General features: G+C 37.8%; 1 protein-coding gene across 2 annotated transcripts; it reads right to left on the bottom strand.

The window, feature by feature from the left end:
• Positions 1 to 4,203: 4,203 nt before the first annotated feature.
• On the bottom strand, positions 4,204 to 14,825 carry LOC144666168 (uncharacterized). Of its 2 annotated transcripts, none has more exons than XM_078527537.1 (4): positions 14,744 to 14,825; positions 9,104 to 9,182; positions 7,018 to 7,217; positions 4,204 to 5,181 (listed from the first exon to the last, which is right to left on the bottom strand). In XM_078527537.1, exons 2-4 carry the CDS (start codon positions 9,162 to 9,164, stop codon positions 5,110 to 5,112), a joined length of 333 nt encoding a protein of 110 aa, XP_078383663.1. In that variant the 5' UTR covers positions 9,165 to 9,182; positions 14,744 to 14,825; the 3' UTR covers positions 4,204 to 5,109. The 2 variants fall into 2 exon arrangements, with proteins under 2 accessions (XP_078383663.1, XP_078383662.1); XM_078527536.1 differs by lacking the exon at positions 14,744 to 14,825 and adding an exon at positions 11,660 to 11,931.
• Between the last annotated feature and the right edge of the window lie 2,176 nt (positions 14,826 to 17,001).

Here is a 17,001-nt window from a genome sequence, read left to right as displayed (position 1 = left end):
AGCTAACACAAATAAAATTCTTAAAACAATTTTAAATGGCTTAAAAATGCGAATTATTCGGTATCGATCTTTACAAGCTTTACTGAGAAATGTGGCAAATATTTGTCCAAATTGCGTTCTCTGCCAAGCTTGGTCAGGTTAAAAGAAACCTTGGGAATTATTCGTAATAATTAGGCTTAAAAAATATTTCAACGTAAAAACTTAAGTCGTTGAATTTACTCATAATCTTAAATAGTTGACTGGGTTTAAGGTGAAGGAAAACCTTTTTCCGAACCAAAATGCGATGGACCTTTTTACAGAGACAGCCTTAACTTATGGACCGATTGTTTTCCTTTTTTGTCTCGAAATCCAACAAGCAAACGTTATCACAAGGCCACCCAGTCTCAAGACTTTAGTTATACCCAATTTATAAAGGTTTGTGTCTTACCACGGAACAGTTTTGTTTTAAGTTGTATATATTCGAGAGCTTGGTGCGAAGGGCTTACCAAACTCAAACGCACGACAAATTATATATAACAGCAGAAAAAGATCATAGTACTAAAAACTTTGCATGTCTCAGTGGAAACGGTATTAATTTTCACAAGCACGTTAAGTGGCCAGACATCTTAATCGTTAGAATTCACCATTCTAAAACAAAAATACTAGACAGCTAAAACAAATAAAATTAGTAAAACGATTTTAAATGGCTTAAAATTGCGAATTATTCGGTATCGATGTTTACATGCTTTACTGAGAAATGTGGCAAATATTTGTGCAAATTGCGTTCTCTGCCAAGTTATGTCAGGTTATAAGAAACCTTGGGAATTATTCGGAATACATTATGTTTATTTGATAACCGGTACAAAGTTAAACCAATACGATTTTAGGGCGGGGTTTGCTATGTAAAAGCAGGAACAATCGCTAAAATTCGTCCTTGTATTTCCCGTCATTCAAGTGTCGAGAGCTCAAGAAAATATTTCCCTCCACCACCCCTGATCGCCGACTAACGGGTTCCCCGACTATCAGTCTGCTGGCCATTATTGCCAGCGATAATTATTAAGGTATTTCGTAAGAAAACGTTCACTGGCTTATTTACAAATTTTTTCAGTTTTATCTCATTAACATATAAGATTGGTGTGGTTCAGATAGAACTCTCAAGATTTGCAACACCTCACTCACTCTCTCACTGCCTATTATGCCCACTGGCACGTAGGGCAGCAACAAAGCTCTTGCACTGCTGTCTGTCTTTGGTCAGCTGTTGGATGGTGTTCCAGCTTTGGTTTAAGCCCTCAATTCTGTCTCTACTGTAAGTCGCCATGTATTCTTGGGCCTGCCACGCCTGCGCCTGCCTTCGGGTGTCCAGCACAGTGCTGTTTTGTGATGGATTCCTTCTCCTTTCGAATGACAAGACCAATCCACCTCCAGCGTCGTTGCATGGAAATGGTCTGAGGCCAGAAGATGCGAAGTATTTTTCGCAGACTTTTGATGTGGAAGGTTGACAGCTTTCCCAGATCACTTTCTAACCGATTCGACAACATTCTGACCCATACAAAAGGGTAGACAGCACACAGCCCTGATAGATCTTGAGCTTGGTATGTGTACTGTTTTGTGTTGACCGCCACACATTGTACAGCATCCTGAAGGTGTTTCTGCCTTTCTTTATCCGGCTCTGGATATCTATGCCTGCACCACCGTTTTGCCTGACGATGCTGCTCAGATATTTTCGGTCATTAGGAGGTCTTTTCCATTCACCTTGACAGGCTGAGGGTTAGAGGTGATTATTTGCAACACCTGGAAAGTGTTTAATGAGGACGTCAAGGCATTGACAATCATCTTAAAGAAAAACTTGTATCCATCTAAGCTTATTGAAAGAATCATTAATCGTAGTGTCATTAAACATGTAGCCAGCAACTCTGAAAGATCTAATGTTGAAGAAACGCCCAATACCTTTTATTTCAAATTACCGTACATTTGTAGGTGTATTTTCCAGCTGCACCCAAAAGCGCATTCGTCGACTATCGCAATTTTATTGCAATAATGTAAACATCAAGCCAGCCTTTTCTTCTCTCAAAGTAGGAAGTCTCCTAAGTGTGAAAGACCCCATCCCTAGCGGTCTCCAGTCAAGTGTGGTTTATAAATTGTCGTGTGCAGGCTGTGCAGCTTGCTATGTCGGTGAAACCTCCCGACATTTCAATACACGTGTAAGGGAACACCCAACAACGGACAGGACATCGCACATTTTTGAACACCTTAAGAGCTCAGAAACATTCCGCTCAGTACCGTAATGATTCGATTCAGCGCCCTCCTTCCAATAAGCGCCCCCTTCCGAATAAGCGCCCCCCTTCGAATGTTTTTTTGTAAATAAGCGCCCCTATATATTCCAATAAGCGCCCCCATTCTTATTAGCGCCCCCATTCTTATAAGCACCCATATTCTAATAAGTGCCCCTATTGTGGATAACTGCCCCTACTGAAGTCACTGACGTCAACTAGATAAACTCCTGACTGTTCACCGTACAGTTCATGTATATATTTACTGTTAAAATGAACAATTATTTTAAAAGTAACTGAACTTTTAACAATTTCTAACTGTTATAGTTCCTGTTATTGTTAGATACATTTGGTTGTTTCTCAAAAAATTAAATAAGCGCCCTGTCCCGAATAAGCGCCCTGTCTCGAATAAACGCCCTCCCTTGAGTTGCCAAAAGTAAATAAGCGCCCCGGGCGCTAAATCGAATCATTACGGTATGCACACAGGCCAATTTTGACATCATTGATCAGGCATCTTCAAAGTTTACATACAAGATCAAAGAAGCGCTCCACATCCGTTGGGAAAAACTAAGACTTAACGCAGAAGTTCATCACGATAATTTAAAACTTTCTGCTTAATTTTTTCTCATTACTGTACTAATTATCACGATTTACAAGATTAAAAAAAAGTTTTAAATACATATAAATTGACTACTTAATAAGTTAAAAAGCTTCTGTGACCTTGTTATTCTAAAGCTAGGTTATATCTAAAAATTAAACGATTAACGAATGTACTTTTAAAACGCTCACTTTTGATACTTGGTAGGACGCTTGACCTCGTCCGTAAATTGTAGCAGCAGGCCTTTACACGCGGAATAAAAAGCGACAGGGGGTGATTGGCGGCCTGAAACACCCTTTTAAGGATCCTATGATCCTGCCTCTGTAAGATTGATCGTATATTATAATTCTTTGTAGTAAAATTCCTTTTCCAGCAACGATCTAAGAAACATTGGACTGGAGTGAGGTCGGACTCTGATGTTCCATAGACTGAAAGGGCATATGTGAAATTCGGAAGTACTAAGGTATCCGAAGAAAGTCTATTTCTGCCTGCTTGTAGCCATCTTTGCGTAGAGACCTAAGGACATAGAGGCATTTATTTGCCTTAACGAACCCACAGTATATTTTTAACATTTTTTCCGTAGGCCTACGATATACTCTGGGACCTTAACTCGCCGTAACTCACCCTAACTCGCAACTTGATATTATGTCCAAAATTATTTAACTCTCCTTAACTTGCCTAAACTCGCATTATCTCGCACAAACTCGCTCAATCTCGCCACTAAGCAAAGTACATGTAGATACCAATTTAATTATCTTATTCTACTTTCAGTGTAATTTCAAAATTAATCCACAAAGGCAAGTCCTCAGAGAAAATGGATTTTAAAAGTAGCTAAAAGTGCAGAAGATAGTGATTTGTAACGAAAACAGGGTCTTTACCTTAAAGAGACTGTGTCACGGATTTTAGCCAATTTAAGCATGGAAACATGATCATAAAATTCGGTAAAATATTAAAATAACTACTTAAAATAGTGAAGGAACATTTCATAAACACTGCAAATAAAAAGAAGGTACGGATGGCCAAAACTGACGAAGATTTAAACGGATTGCGATTTGGGTTTTTGAAATATTGTTGGGCAAGACAGTTTTCAAAGTTAATTTCGTTTGCTTGCAACTCGTGTAACTTTAATTTATAGCTCCCGGGAAACAAGTTTGACTGCAATGAAGCTATGATTTTGTTATTCAGATCCATAGAAGTTATTTCTTTGCAAACATTAAGTTTCATATAGTGAGTATTTGGCAAAGCTTAACAAAAGAAACTTATTTCAGCCGTGACACAGTCCCTTTAAGAAAATACGTAAATTGACCCATCCCATCCTTCTGAAAAGAGTAAACAAACAAGAAATCAAGCAGACACTTGCAACACAATCAGGGTTTTTATTTTCTGCTTCTTGTTCAAGCGTGTCTATTGGTGTTTACTAAGTAGTGCTTTAAAATTGTTGTACTAATATAGCGTATCAACAAAGCACAGACAAAACTAGGAAATAATCAAGTGATAAAACATAAACCTTATCTATGGAAAATGACCTTATTCTAAACTGATAGCTACAAGGGCAGGCACAAGTGTAATCATGACTGGATAAGAAAAACGAACAGACTAATAGGCCATTTCCGAGTTACCATTTGCCTCTGTTTCAAAACGAGTCTACGTGCTAAACCGTTCAAATAAAAATGATTTTGATTTGCATGAAAATGGACCTGTAGGTGAAACTCATTTTCATATGAATGGCTTCGCACGTAGACTCGTTTGGAAACAGAGGTTAAAGGTAACTCGGAAATGGCCTATTCTTTTCATGCACATCTCACAAGAGATTAGAGGGGAATTAGGGGCCTGGGTTCGATTACCGGACCAGGCGTCATATATGTGGGTTGAGTTTGTCGTTGGTTCTCGCCTTGCTTCGAGGGTTTTTCTCCGGGTTCTCCGGTTTCCCTCCCTCCTAAAAAAAACCAACATGCCAAATTCCAATTCAATCTGTAATAGAGGACCTGCATAGAGCTGATGCGGCTTCCTCTCTAAATATAGCAATTTTTTAAAAAAGCACAAAAACAAGAAAACAAAGTTGTTCGTTCTTTTTCTGCTTATGCTAATGCTCCTAACGAGGAAAGCGTACGAAGAGTGAGTGTGATCATTTTTCTTATCGGCCATGTTGGCTTATACTTGTGCTCGTGCTCATGCTTGTGTTTAAACCCAATTAAAATCATCCTGATGTGTTTTGAGTATACAGATGACGTCATGTTCTAATCGAACACAGCACCGCTGATCTTAAGCATCGTGTTGCTGTTGACGTCGTGCAAAGCGTTTGGATGGAGTGCCACGGCGCCAAGGACTGCCATACTGTTTAAGAAAAACAAGAGAAAACATTCAGCAAAGACTCAATAACCGTCAATGACACATCAACAGGAGACAGAAGGTTTTCACGATTTTACATAATAACAATAGACCTATATACATATCGCCGATAAAAAGTTAAAAAATAAAACTTAAGGTAAAACCTGTTACAATTGATGCTAAACGTTTTCGATCTGTTCGATCACTCATTTCGCCCACTCATGGTTAAAAAGAAGAATAAAAGAAGCATTCTACATTGCACGCTACCGTCCTGAACTAAACAAACAAGTGCAATCACTGGACCTCACCTTGTTCCCCATGGGAACAGGTATTACATAACTGGTGTTATCTGAACTATAAGAACGTTGAGCGTATGCAGATTTTTTTACTCTGATGATGATCGAACAGATCGAAAACGTTTAGCATCAATTTTAACAGCTTTTACCTTAAGTTTTATTTTTTAACAATGGACCTATTCTGAAAGCGTGGTTTGTTTGTTGTCCCATTTCAGACCATGTGATGAGATAATTTTCCTTTTAAATTTAATCATATACCTTATTATAGGAAATTAACGCTTGTGTTAATTAAGGTATTTGAAATTAACGCGACTTAAACTAACGCGAATTGAAGGAAAAATTACTTCCCAATGAAGGACATTAACGCGAAGTAGACAACAGGAACAAGTTTATTTCACACTTGTAGACGTATAATGTTAGCCGCAAACAATGTTCGTTGTACTTTGCCCAAATGAGCATTCTTTACGGTATCAGTGACACTGGCAAATTTCCGCCTGATAAAATAAGGCTTTTTCGTAGGAGTCAAGAACGATTGGACTGTATCGAGAAATTGAGGCCAAAATAATGGAAATTAAGGTCATGGAAAATAACGCTCCATCTAATTAACGGCGCGGAAATTAACGTTAACAAAAATTAACGCGACTTAAATTAACGCGAATATTTAAAACTCGCGTTAATTTCATGAAGCGTTAATTTCCTGTAATAAGGTATATTCATATGCTTGTGTAAAATTCAGACAAAGAACATACCTGGTCCGACGGAAATGGGAGTTAGAATTATGGTCATGTAAAAACAACTATCACTGGCAAAGTCCATTGTTTGACATAACTTTTTTCCTCTAGTGGTAAAATTAGCAGTTGGAAGGGTACAGTTGCGAGCTGTGATTTTTTTTCAACAGGATTAAAACATGTTTTATAGTTATCTAGTAAGAAAACAGTGCCAGCGGTTTCACATTTTTTCTCTTTAGCATAGCTTTCCAGGAAAAATACAGGCGAGAAAACTTGGTACAACTTCAATTTCATCTGTACTAGACAGACATCAAGATAAGGTTTTGCAATTTTTGACAAAATTTCTTTAATAATTAGAACGGTTTTCCTCTAGGATCATCTGGTGTTGTAATAATTCGACGATGCATTATTTCAGATACAGTGAAAACAGGTCGCTCTCATTTGGCATTCTCGCAATTAGATTGTGCGACCTTTTCACTGCGCTTTACAAGAGTTAGAAGCGATTTTAATCGTGAAAATGTTAATTTTCGCTCGTAGAACAAAGCTAACAGAAAAAAAAGAATGTATGATAAAACGATAAATATTTGACAATTTAGGATCATTTTATTTGTATTTTCAGTCGTTTATAAAGCTTTGGCTACCTGTGGTTCTACTTCGGATTGGTTAAGAAAGTGGCGCGGGTTTTATCAAACAAATCACTAAGCCAAGTAATGCGAAACAAAAGCAAACGCGAATTTTAAAGCTCTAACCTTAAGTGGCGAATTTCAGCCCGGGCAGAAATTCGCCAAGTAATCGGCCCAAAAAGCTCAGTAACTCACCGTAGGGGGGCACTGGTTTGGTGTGTAACCACAGCACTGATAGCTTTGCCAGAAGTTGTTAATGCCTTTATAATGATCCTTGCAGTTTTGGTCCAACGCGGCACTTCCGGCATGGTTAGAGTAACATCCGTAACAGCCATTGTACACACATCTTCGGGTGAGAAAGTTGCCAGATACTATATCACATGGATTTGCACTCGCTACAGAGAGAGATGGCCGTTAGAAGTCTTGTTTGCACGACAGAAAGCCTAAGTTTTTATCGTTTTTACCTCCGGGGGAGGGGGGAGGGGAGGACATTCTGTATATTTTTGGGTGGGGGGTGTGCCGCTGGGACTCTGACACACTTACCCTATACCAGACCATGTTCAGCTGATTTTGCAGCCCTATACTAGACTAGACACCGAAAATCCCTACCCTATCCCAGACTTGTTGTTAATGAGAACTGTATCATTATTAGCGTTTTTGTAATGGAAAACCATCTGTCAACAACGTTGCCGCGATGATTTTATTTACGTTTAGGAAAGCCTCTTTCTCTTCTGAGTTTCTATTCCTATTCTAAAATTAATTCTTCATACCACTGATCAGTTTCCCGGCAAATGACACCCTATTCTAGACCAAATTTTTAAAACTCTCTGATTTCTATATCCTATCCCAGACTAAACTGATTGAAAACCATACCCTTCACAGCAGCACATACCTATATAGCTCATATATGGGAGTGCCCTCCCGGGCGTTTTCAGCGTTGTTTCGTTTTGAATAGCCTGCGTAGCTGGCGGTATTGTTGGGTTTTAAGTGAGCACTTAAAAACCCAACAATACCGCCAGCTACGCAGGCTACGTTTTGAAAAGACGAGTTTTGTTTTAACCAACGTAATGACGAACTTGTAATTGACGACCGATATAATTACAGGGAATCTTTTCAAATGCTAAATAACCTTCAAGGTAGTAAATCTATAAATAAACGAGAAAAATATTACATAGGAACGATTTGTTGAATTTTACTCTTGTGCCATGCTGAAATAGCAAGAATTTCAACATCAAACCAATCATAAATTTTTAATAAAAGTCACGAGGTACTTTAAATAAGCACTACATCGAATTTCCCTTTGTCTTAATTCAAACCCCCGTCATTCCAACAAACTCCAGAAAAGCCCAGTATTTGATAACTCCGCAACTAACCCTTTTCTTCACCCCAACGAAAAGGTAATACAAAGATATGTTATTAACCAAAATTTCAGCTTCCAAAGAGTATCCAAACCCTATGAAATCCTTGTTTGAAGTAGTCCAAAAAATGAGAACCGGCTGCCGCCATCTTGGAGTAAATTAGCAGCCTGGCGATGTATGCGTGCCGTCAATGAGCTCAACTATCTCTTGCACTTTATTTTGTGCAAAATGATGCTGTACAAATGATGCTGTACAAAGAGGCATTTCGAAAAACATGCCAATACAAAATTAACAAGTAGTGTCAAGTAATTAAAAAACGATTAAAGCTCTTACGTTAAACAATCTAGTAACTTGAGAGACATTTGAAAACATTTGACTTTTTTAACTTAAAGGCTAGTTGCAAAATGTAACTATTGCATTTCATAGATTCTAGCGACTTACTTTTAGCATAATTATCATTTTTCTAGTTTTTAATCCTGGGTGTAACATTTCGTGTGGGTGGGTTAAAGCATTTTTACATTTTAAAATTTTTTACTCATAAGATATGGTACTCTAGCTATTTTAAAATAAAAAAAAATATTTTTATTATTTTTTACTTATACTAGTTTCTATTGTTTTTTATAATGTATTTAATTATTGTCATGCGCTTTTAACATGAGGCTCTGGCTCGGATATAGAGGGCAACCTCATCCCGCGCCATGACATTAATAAATTGATTGATATTGATTGATTGATTAATTGTTTGATTGATTGATTCCTGCCAAACTTCAGGTTGAGCTCTTTGACGTCACACATACATCGCTAAGCTGCTCATTTTTCTCCTTTAACCCTATATAGGATTCCTGATCATTTTTGCTTTCAATTTTTTATAATGAACAGCATTGTATAACTAACCTAACGCGTATCAATGACATTGAGTGTACCTTGCATACACAGAATTGCCATCATTAGGGAAAGCACAGATATCGCAGTGTTAGACGCCATTTTACTCTTGTTCAGTCACTGAAAATAGAACAACATTAGTAAAGTCTACAGGGCGGTGATTTGAAAACCAAATTGAAGGTGTAAAGGATGGTAAACACGTGGTCCTATTTTAGTGGTTATTGATGATTGGCTGCATTGAAATGGTGAGCACTATTATATGCTTTGTGCCTGGGGATATACGAAAACGCTTCCACGTCGATGACAAAGACGAATGCTTTGGCGAAAATACTGCGCGCAAAATGGTCTTCTCAGAGCATTTGTTACTGATACATGAGCGACATTGACGTAATGAGTCAGAAATTTCTCCCAAACTCAAACGCACGACAAATTATATATAACAGCAGAAAAAGATCATAGTACTAGAAACTTTGCATGTCTCAGTGGAAACGGTATTAATTTTCACAAGCACGTCAAGTGGCCAACATCTTAATCGTTAGTATTCTCTGATTCTAAATCAAAAATATTAGACAGCTAACACAAATAAAATTCGTAAAATGATTTTAAATGGCTTAAGGTCGCGGGGGACACCTTAGGCTCATCATTATGCATTTATTTAAAGCGTATGCACGAAGTACAACGACTGACATCGACAATTTTACGAGATATTTATGACTGGACAAAGATATGGGCGCGTGCGCGTGATTTGAAATAATCCCTGTTTCTTTGATATTTTAACCAATTTAAAACAACACTTAGCGATATACGTTCATATAGTTGGTAGGAAGTCTTTGAACTTATTTTCATCTAAATTTGAATATTTCTGCAACTCAGAGTAATCACAAAAATATTCGGCATAAACAATTGTGTCCTGTTTAAAAACGCATTGTTCTCACCATAAAAGCGTGGAATATAATTACCATAATTACATCTCTCCTTGGCAAAATGATCGTATTTAGGTCGGGACACCTTCGGAAATCTCAAAGTTTGGACTTTTCCGACCATTTTGTGGCAGAGAATACAGCACGGATACAGAACTTCATGACTTTCCACTGCAGATAGGTAAACTATGAATACTGAAGTGTGTCATAACAGAAGCAGAATTTTAAAAGAGCGCTTTTAGAAAGAGGTAGAAGACATTAAATTCAAATTTGCACACTTAAACCGCCGTAACTTGCTGGCAAACTTTAAATTAAAAAATCCGCTTCTGTTATGACACTCTAGAGGTATTGACTAATTAGTTTTTGTCAAGATCACAGTGTGCTGTCTCCTACTCGTTCCGCCGCAAACTCTGCCACAAACTCATGTTTTTCCCAATTTTGCACTCACGAGGCTATAACATCGCCGTTAAATGCAATCTACCAAATAAAAGACGACATTCACAATCTTTCATCATTTCTTTGTGTCTCTGTAAAATTTGAGCATAATCGCACCCATAACAGCTGAGAAAAAAACGTTTTAAAAGCTGCAGGTCAAGCAAAATTTCCCTTCATGAATTTATTCATGCTGTAGGTATCCCCCGCGACCTTAAAATTGCGAATTATTCGGTATCGATCTTTACATGCTTTACTGAGAAATGTGGCAAATATTTGTGCAAATTGCGTTCTCTGCCAAGCTTGGTCAGGTTAAAAGAAACCTTGGGAATTATTCGTAATAATTAGGCTCAAAAAAAAAATTTCAACGTTAAAACTTGAGTCGTTAAAATTACTTATAATCTTAAATAGTTGACTGGTTTTAGAGTGAAGGAAAACCTTTTTCCGAACCAAAATGCGATGGTCCTTTTTACAGAGACAGCCTTAACTTATGGAGCGTTTGTATTCCTTTTTTTCTCTCGAAATCCAACATGCAGACGTTATCACAAGGCCACCCAGCCTCAAGACTTTAGTTTTACCCAATTTATAAAGGTTTGTGTCGGAACGGAACAGTTTTGTTCAGTAAGTGGTATATATTGGAGACCTTGGTGCGAAGGGCTTACATCCATAAACGAGAAACTCCGAATGATCTTCTCTTCATAAAAGCAACGTCTCGGTATCAGTCCACGGCATAAACCCGAAATCTACTACAAAAAAATGATTTACGCTGTTGCTCGGTTAAATTATTTCTTGTTAGCCAGCTCGTTAAGCCCGTTTGAAGCGATTTCGGAGAGTAAACGTTTGGACGTTTTCGTATACCTGTACGTTAATAGATATACTCATGGACGTACACTTGTAAGGTGTTCCAAATTCAAGTATTTCATTTTGTCATAGATCTGGCAAAGGTATTAACTTTGTGGACGGTTTACAGTCCCTTTTTTTCTGGAAATCCAATTAGCAGCTTTTATAGTACATGTAGGCGGCAATTGCATGTGAGACGTGACTGTTTTGACCACACGCGCGCACTCGCAAGTTGACGGAGACTATCGGTACCTCATTGCTGTGAAATGAGATACTTGAAAGCTTTTAGTACTTGTTCTCCGATTTGAAAATCCCTATTAACTATATGCATCACACAGTAAGCGTTTGTCTTACCATTAACGGCAGTCTGTGTAGTATTTGAGAGACTTCTGAGATTTAACTTACCTTGGATATTCTCTGAATAATTGTAACAATGTTGAATACGGGTAGAGTCCTATCTTAAGTGACCAAAGTCTACAGGGCGGTGATTTGAAAACCAAATTGAGGGTGTAAAGGGTGGTAAACATGTGGTCTTATTTTATTGGTTATTGATGACAATTCGACTCTGGTGATTGGCTGCATTGAAATGGTGAGCACTATTATATGCTTTTTGCCTGGGGATATACGAAAACTCTTCCACGTCGATGACAAAGACGAATGCTTTGGCGAAAATACTACGCGCAAAATGGCCTTCTCAGAGCATTTGTTACTGATGCATGAGCGACATTGATGTAATGAGTCAGAAATTTCGCCCAAACTCAAACGCACGACAACTTATATATAACAGCAGAAAAAGATCATAGTACTAGAAACTTTGCATGTCTCAGTGGAAACGGTATTAATTTTCACAAGCACGTCAAGTGGCCAACATCTTAATCTTTCGAATTCATTGATTCTAAATCAAAAATATTAGGCAGCTAACACAAATAAAATTCGTAAAACGATTTTAAAAAGCTTAAAATTGCGAATTATTCGGTATCGATCTTTACATGCTTTACTGAGAAATGTGGCAAATATTTGTGCAAATTGCGTTCTCTGCCAAGCTTGGTCAGGTTATAAGAAACCTTGGGAATTATTCGTTATAATTAGGCTCAAAAATCTTATGTCGCTGAAATTTCTTATAATCTTAAATAGTTGACTGGTTTTAGAGTGAAGGAAAACTTTTTTCTTACGGACCGTTTGTATTCCTTTTTTTCTCTCGAATTCCAACAAGTAGACGTTATCACAAGGTCACCTAGTCTGAACACTATAGTTATACCCAATTTATAAAGGTTTGTGTCGGAACGGAACAGTTTTGTTTTAAGTGGTATATATTCGAGACCTTGGTGCGAAGGGCTTACATCCATGAACAAAAAACTGCGAACGGTCTTCTCTTCATAAAAGCAACGTCTCGGCATCAGTCCACGGCATAAACACAAAATCTACTACAAAAATAATGATTTACGCTGTTGCTCGGTTAAATTATTTCTTGTTAGCCAGCTCGTTAAGCCCGATTGAAGCGATTTCGGAGAGTAAACGTTTGGACGTTTGTGTATACCTGTACGTTAATAGATATACTCATAGACGTACACTTGTAAGGTGTTCCAAATTCAAGTATTTCATTTTGTCAGTCACAGATCTGGCGAAGGTATAAACTTTGTGGACGGTTTACAGTCCCTTTTTTTCTGGAAGTCCAATTAGCAGCTTTTATAGTACATGTAGGCTGCAATTACATGTGAGACGTGACTGTTTTGACCACACACGCGCACTCGCAAGTTGACGGAGACTATCGGTACCTCATTGCTGTGAAATGAGATACTTGAAAGCTTTAAGCTCTTGTTCTCCGATTTGAAAATCCCGATTAACAGTGAGCGCTTGTCTTACCATTAACGGCAGTCTCTACAGTATTTGAGAGACTTCTGAGATTTAACTTACCTCGGATATTCTCTGAATAATTGTAACAATGTTGAATGCTTGTAGCGTCCTATCTTAAGTGACCAAAGTCTACAGGGCGGTGATTTGAAAACCAAATTGAGGGTGTAAAGGATGGTAAACATGTGGTTTTATTTTCTTGGTTATTGATGACAATTCGACTCTGGTGATTGGCTGCATTGAAATGAAGAGTACTATTATATGCTTTTTGCCTGGGGATATACGAAAACTCTTTCACGTCGATGACAAAGACGAATGCTTTGGCGAAAATACTGCGCGCAAAATGGTCTTCTCAGAGCATTTGTTACTGACGCATGAGCGACATTGATGTAATGAGCCAGAAATTCGCCCAAACTCAAATGCACGGCAAATTATATATAACAGCAGAAAAAGATCATAGTACTAGAAACTTTGCATGTCTCAGTGGAAATGGTATTAATTTTCACAAGCATGTTAGATGGCCAGACATCTTAATCGTTAGAATTCACCATTCTAAAACAAAAATACTAGACAGCTAACACAAATAAAATTCGTAAAACGATTTTGAATGGCTTAAAGTTGCGAATTATTTGGTATCGATCTCTACATACTTTACTGAGAAACGTGGCAAATATTTGTGCAAATTGCGATCTCTGCCAAGCTTGGTCCGGTTATAAGAAACCTTGGGAATTATTCGTAATAATTAGGCTCTAAAAATATTTCAACGTTAAAACTTAAGTCGTTGAAATTACTTATAATCTTAAATAGTTGACTGGTTTTAGAGTGAAGGAAAACCTTTTTCCGAACCAAAATGCGATGGACCTTTTTACAGAGACAGCCTTAACTTATGGACCGATTGTTTTCCTTTTCTTCTCTCGAAATCCAACAAGCAGACGTTATCACAAGGCCACCCAGTCTCAAGACTTTAGTTATACCCAATTTATAAAGGTTTGTGTCGGATCAACGGAACAGTTTTGTTTTAAGTTGTATATATTCGAGAGCTTGGTGCGAAGGGCTTAAATCCCTGAACGAGAAACTTCGAATTGTCTTCTCTTCATAAAAGCAGCGTCTCGGCATCAGTTCACGGTATAAACCCAAAATCTACTACAAAAAAATGATTTACGCTGTTGCTCGGTTAAATTATTTCTTGTTAGCCAGCTCGTTACGCCCGTTTGAAGCGCTTTCGGAGAGTAAACGTTTGGACGTTTTCGTATACCTGTACGTTTATAGATATACTCATAGACGTACACTTGTAAGGTGTTCCAAATTCAAGTATTTCATTTTGTCATAGATCTGGCGAAGGTATTAACTTTGTGGACGGTTTACAGTCCCTTTTTTTCTGGAAGTCCAATAAGCAGCTTTCATAGTACACGTAGGCGGCAATTGTGAGACGAGACTGTTTTGACCACACGCGCGCACTCGCAAGTTGACGGAGACTATCGGTACCTCATTGCTGTGAAATGAGATACTTGAAAGCTTTTAGCACTTGTTCTCCGATTTAAAAATCCCTATGAAATATATGCATTACACAATGAGCGCTTGTCTTACCATTAACGGCAGTCTGTGCAGTATTTGAGAGACTTCTGAGATTTAACTTACCTCGGTTATTCTCTGAATAATTGTAACAATGTTGAATACGGGTGGAGTCCTATCTTAAGTGACCAAAGTCTACAGGGCGGTGATTTGAAAACCAAATTGAGGGTGTAAAGGATGGTAAACATGTGGTCTTATTTTATTGGTTATTGATGACAATTCGACTCTGGTGATTGGCTGCATTGAAATGGTGAGCACTATTATATGCTTTTTGCCTGGGGATATACGAAAACTCTTCCACGTCGATGACAAAGACGAATGCTTTGGCGAAAATACTACGCGCAAAATGGTCTTCTCAGAGCATTTGTTACTGATGCATGAGCGACATTGACGTAATGAGTCAGAAATTTCGCCCAAACTCAAACGCACGAGAAATTATATATAACAGCAGAAAAAGATCATAGTACTAGAAACTTTGCATGTCTCAGTGGAAACGGTATTAATTTTCACAAGCACGTCAAGTGGCCAACATCTTAATCGTTAGAATTCACTGATTCTAAATCAAAAATATAAGACAGCTAACACAAATAAAATTCGTAAAACGATTTTAAATGGCTTAAAATTGCGAATTATTCGGTATCGATCTTTACATGCTTTACTGAGAAATGTGGCAAATATTTGTGCAAATTGCGATCTCTGCCAAGCTTGGTCAGGTTATAAGAAACCTTGGGAATTATTCGTAATAATTAGCTAGGCTATAAAAATATTTCAACGTTAAAAATTAAGTCGTTGAAATTACTTATAACTTTAAATAGTTGACGGGTTTTAGAGTGAAGGAAAACCTTTTTCCGAACCAAAATGCGATGGACCTTTTTACAGAGACAGCCTTAACTTATGGACCGTTTGTATTCCTTTTTTTCTCTCGAAATCCAACAAGCAGACGTTATCACGAGGCCACCCAGTCTGAACACTTTAGATATACCCAATTTATAAAGGTTTGTGTCGGAACGGAACAGTTTTGTTTTAAGTGGGATATATTCGAGACCTTGGTGCGAAGGATTTACATACATTAACGAGAAACTCCGAATGGTCTTCTCTACATAAAAGCAACTTCTCGGCATCAGTCCACGGCATAATCCCAAAATCTACTACAAATAAAAATGATTTACGCTGTTGCTTGGTTAAATTATTTCTTGTTAGCCAGCTCGTTACGCCCGTTTGAAGCGTTTTCGGAGAGTAAACGTTTGGACGTTTTCGTATACCTGTACGTTAATAGATATACTCATAGACGTACACTTGTAAGGTGTTCCAAATTCAAGTGTTTCATTTTGTCATAGATCTGGCGAAGGTATTAACTTTGTGGACGGTTTATAGTCCCTTTTTTCTGGAAGTCCAATTAGCAGCTTTTATAGTACACGTAGGCGGCAATTGTGAGACGTGACTGTTTTGACTACACGCGCGCACTCGCAAGTTGACGGAGACTATCGGTACCTCATTGCTGTGAAATGAGATACTTGAAAGCTTTTAGTACTTGTTCTCCGATTTGAAAATCCCTATTAACTATATGCATCACACAGTAAGCGTTTGTCTTACCATTAACGGCAGTCTGTGCAGTATTTGAGAGACTTCTGAGATTTAACTTACCTTGGATATTCTCTGAATAATTGTAACAATGTTGAATACGGGTAGAGTCCTATCTTAAGTGACCAAAGTCTACAGGGCGGTGATTTGAAAACCAAATTGAGGGTGTAAAGGGTGGTAAACATGTGGTCTTATTTTATTGGTTATTGATGACAGTTCGACTCTGGTGATTGGCTGCATTGAAATGGTGAGCACTATTATATGCTTTTTGCCTGGGGATATACGAAAACTCTTCCACGTCGATGACAAAGACGAATGCTTTGGCGAAAATACTACGCGCAAAATGGTCTTCTCAGAGCATTTGTTACTGATGCATAAGCGACATTGACGTAATGAGTCAGAAATTTCGCCCAAACTCAAACGCACGAGAAATTATATATAACAGCAGAAAAAGATCATAGTACTAGAAACTTTGCATGTCTCAGTGGAAACGGTATTAATTTTCACAAGCACGTCAAGTGGCCAACATCTTAATCGTTAGAATTCACTGATTCTAAATCAAATATATTAGACAGCTAACACAAATAAAATTCTTAAAACGATTTTAAATGGCTTAAAATTGCGAATTATTCGGTATCGATCTTTACAAGCTTTACTGAGAAATGTGGCAAATATTTGTGCAAATTGCGTTCTCTGCCAAGCTAGGTCAGGTTATAAGAAATCTTGAGAATTATTCGGAATAC

This window comes from Oculina patagonica, chromosome 9 (assembly GCF_052425735.1).
Source record: "Oculina patagonica isolate OP01 chromosome 9, crgOcupat, whole genome shotgun sequence".
NCBI classification, from domain to species: Eukaryota; Metazoa; Cnidaria; class Anthozoa; order Scleractinia; family Oculinidae; genus Oculina; species Oculina patagonica.
This window is presented reverse-complemented; position numbering and strand designations above follow the sequence as displayed.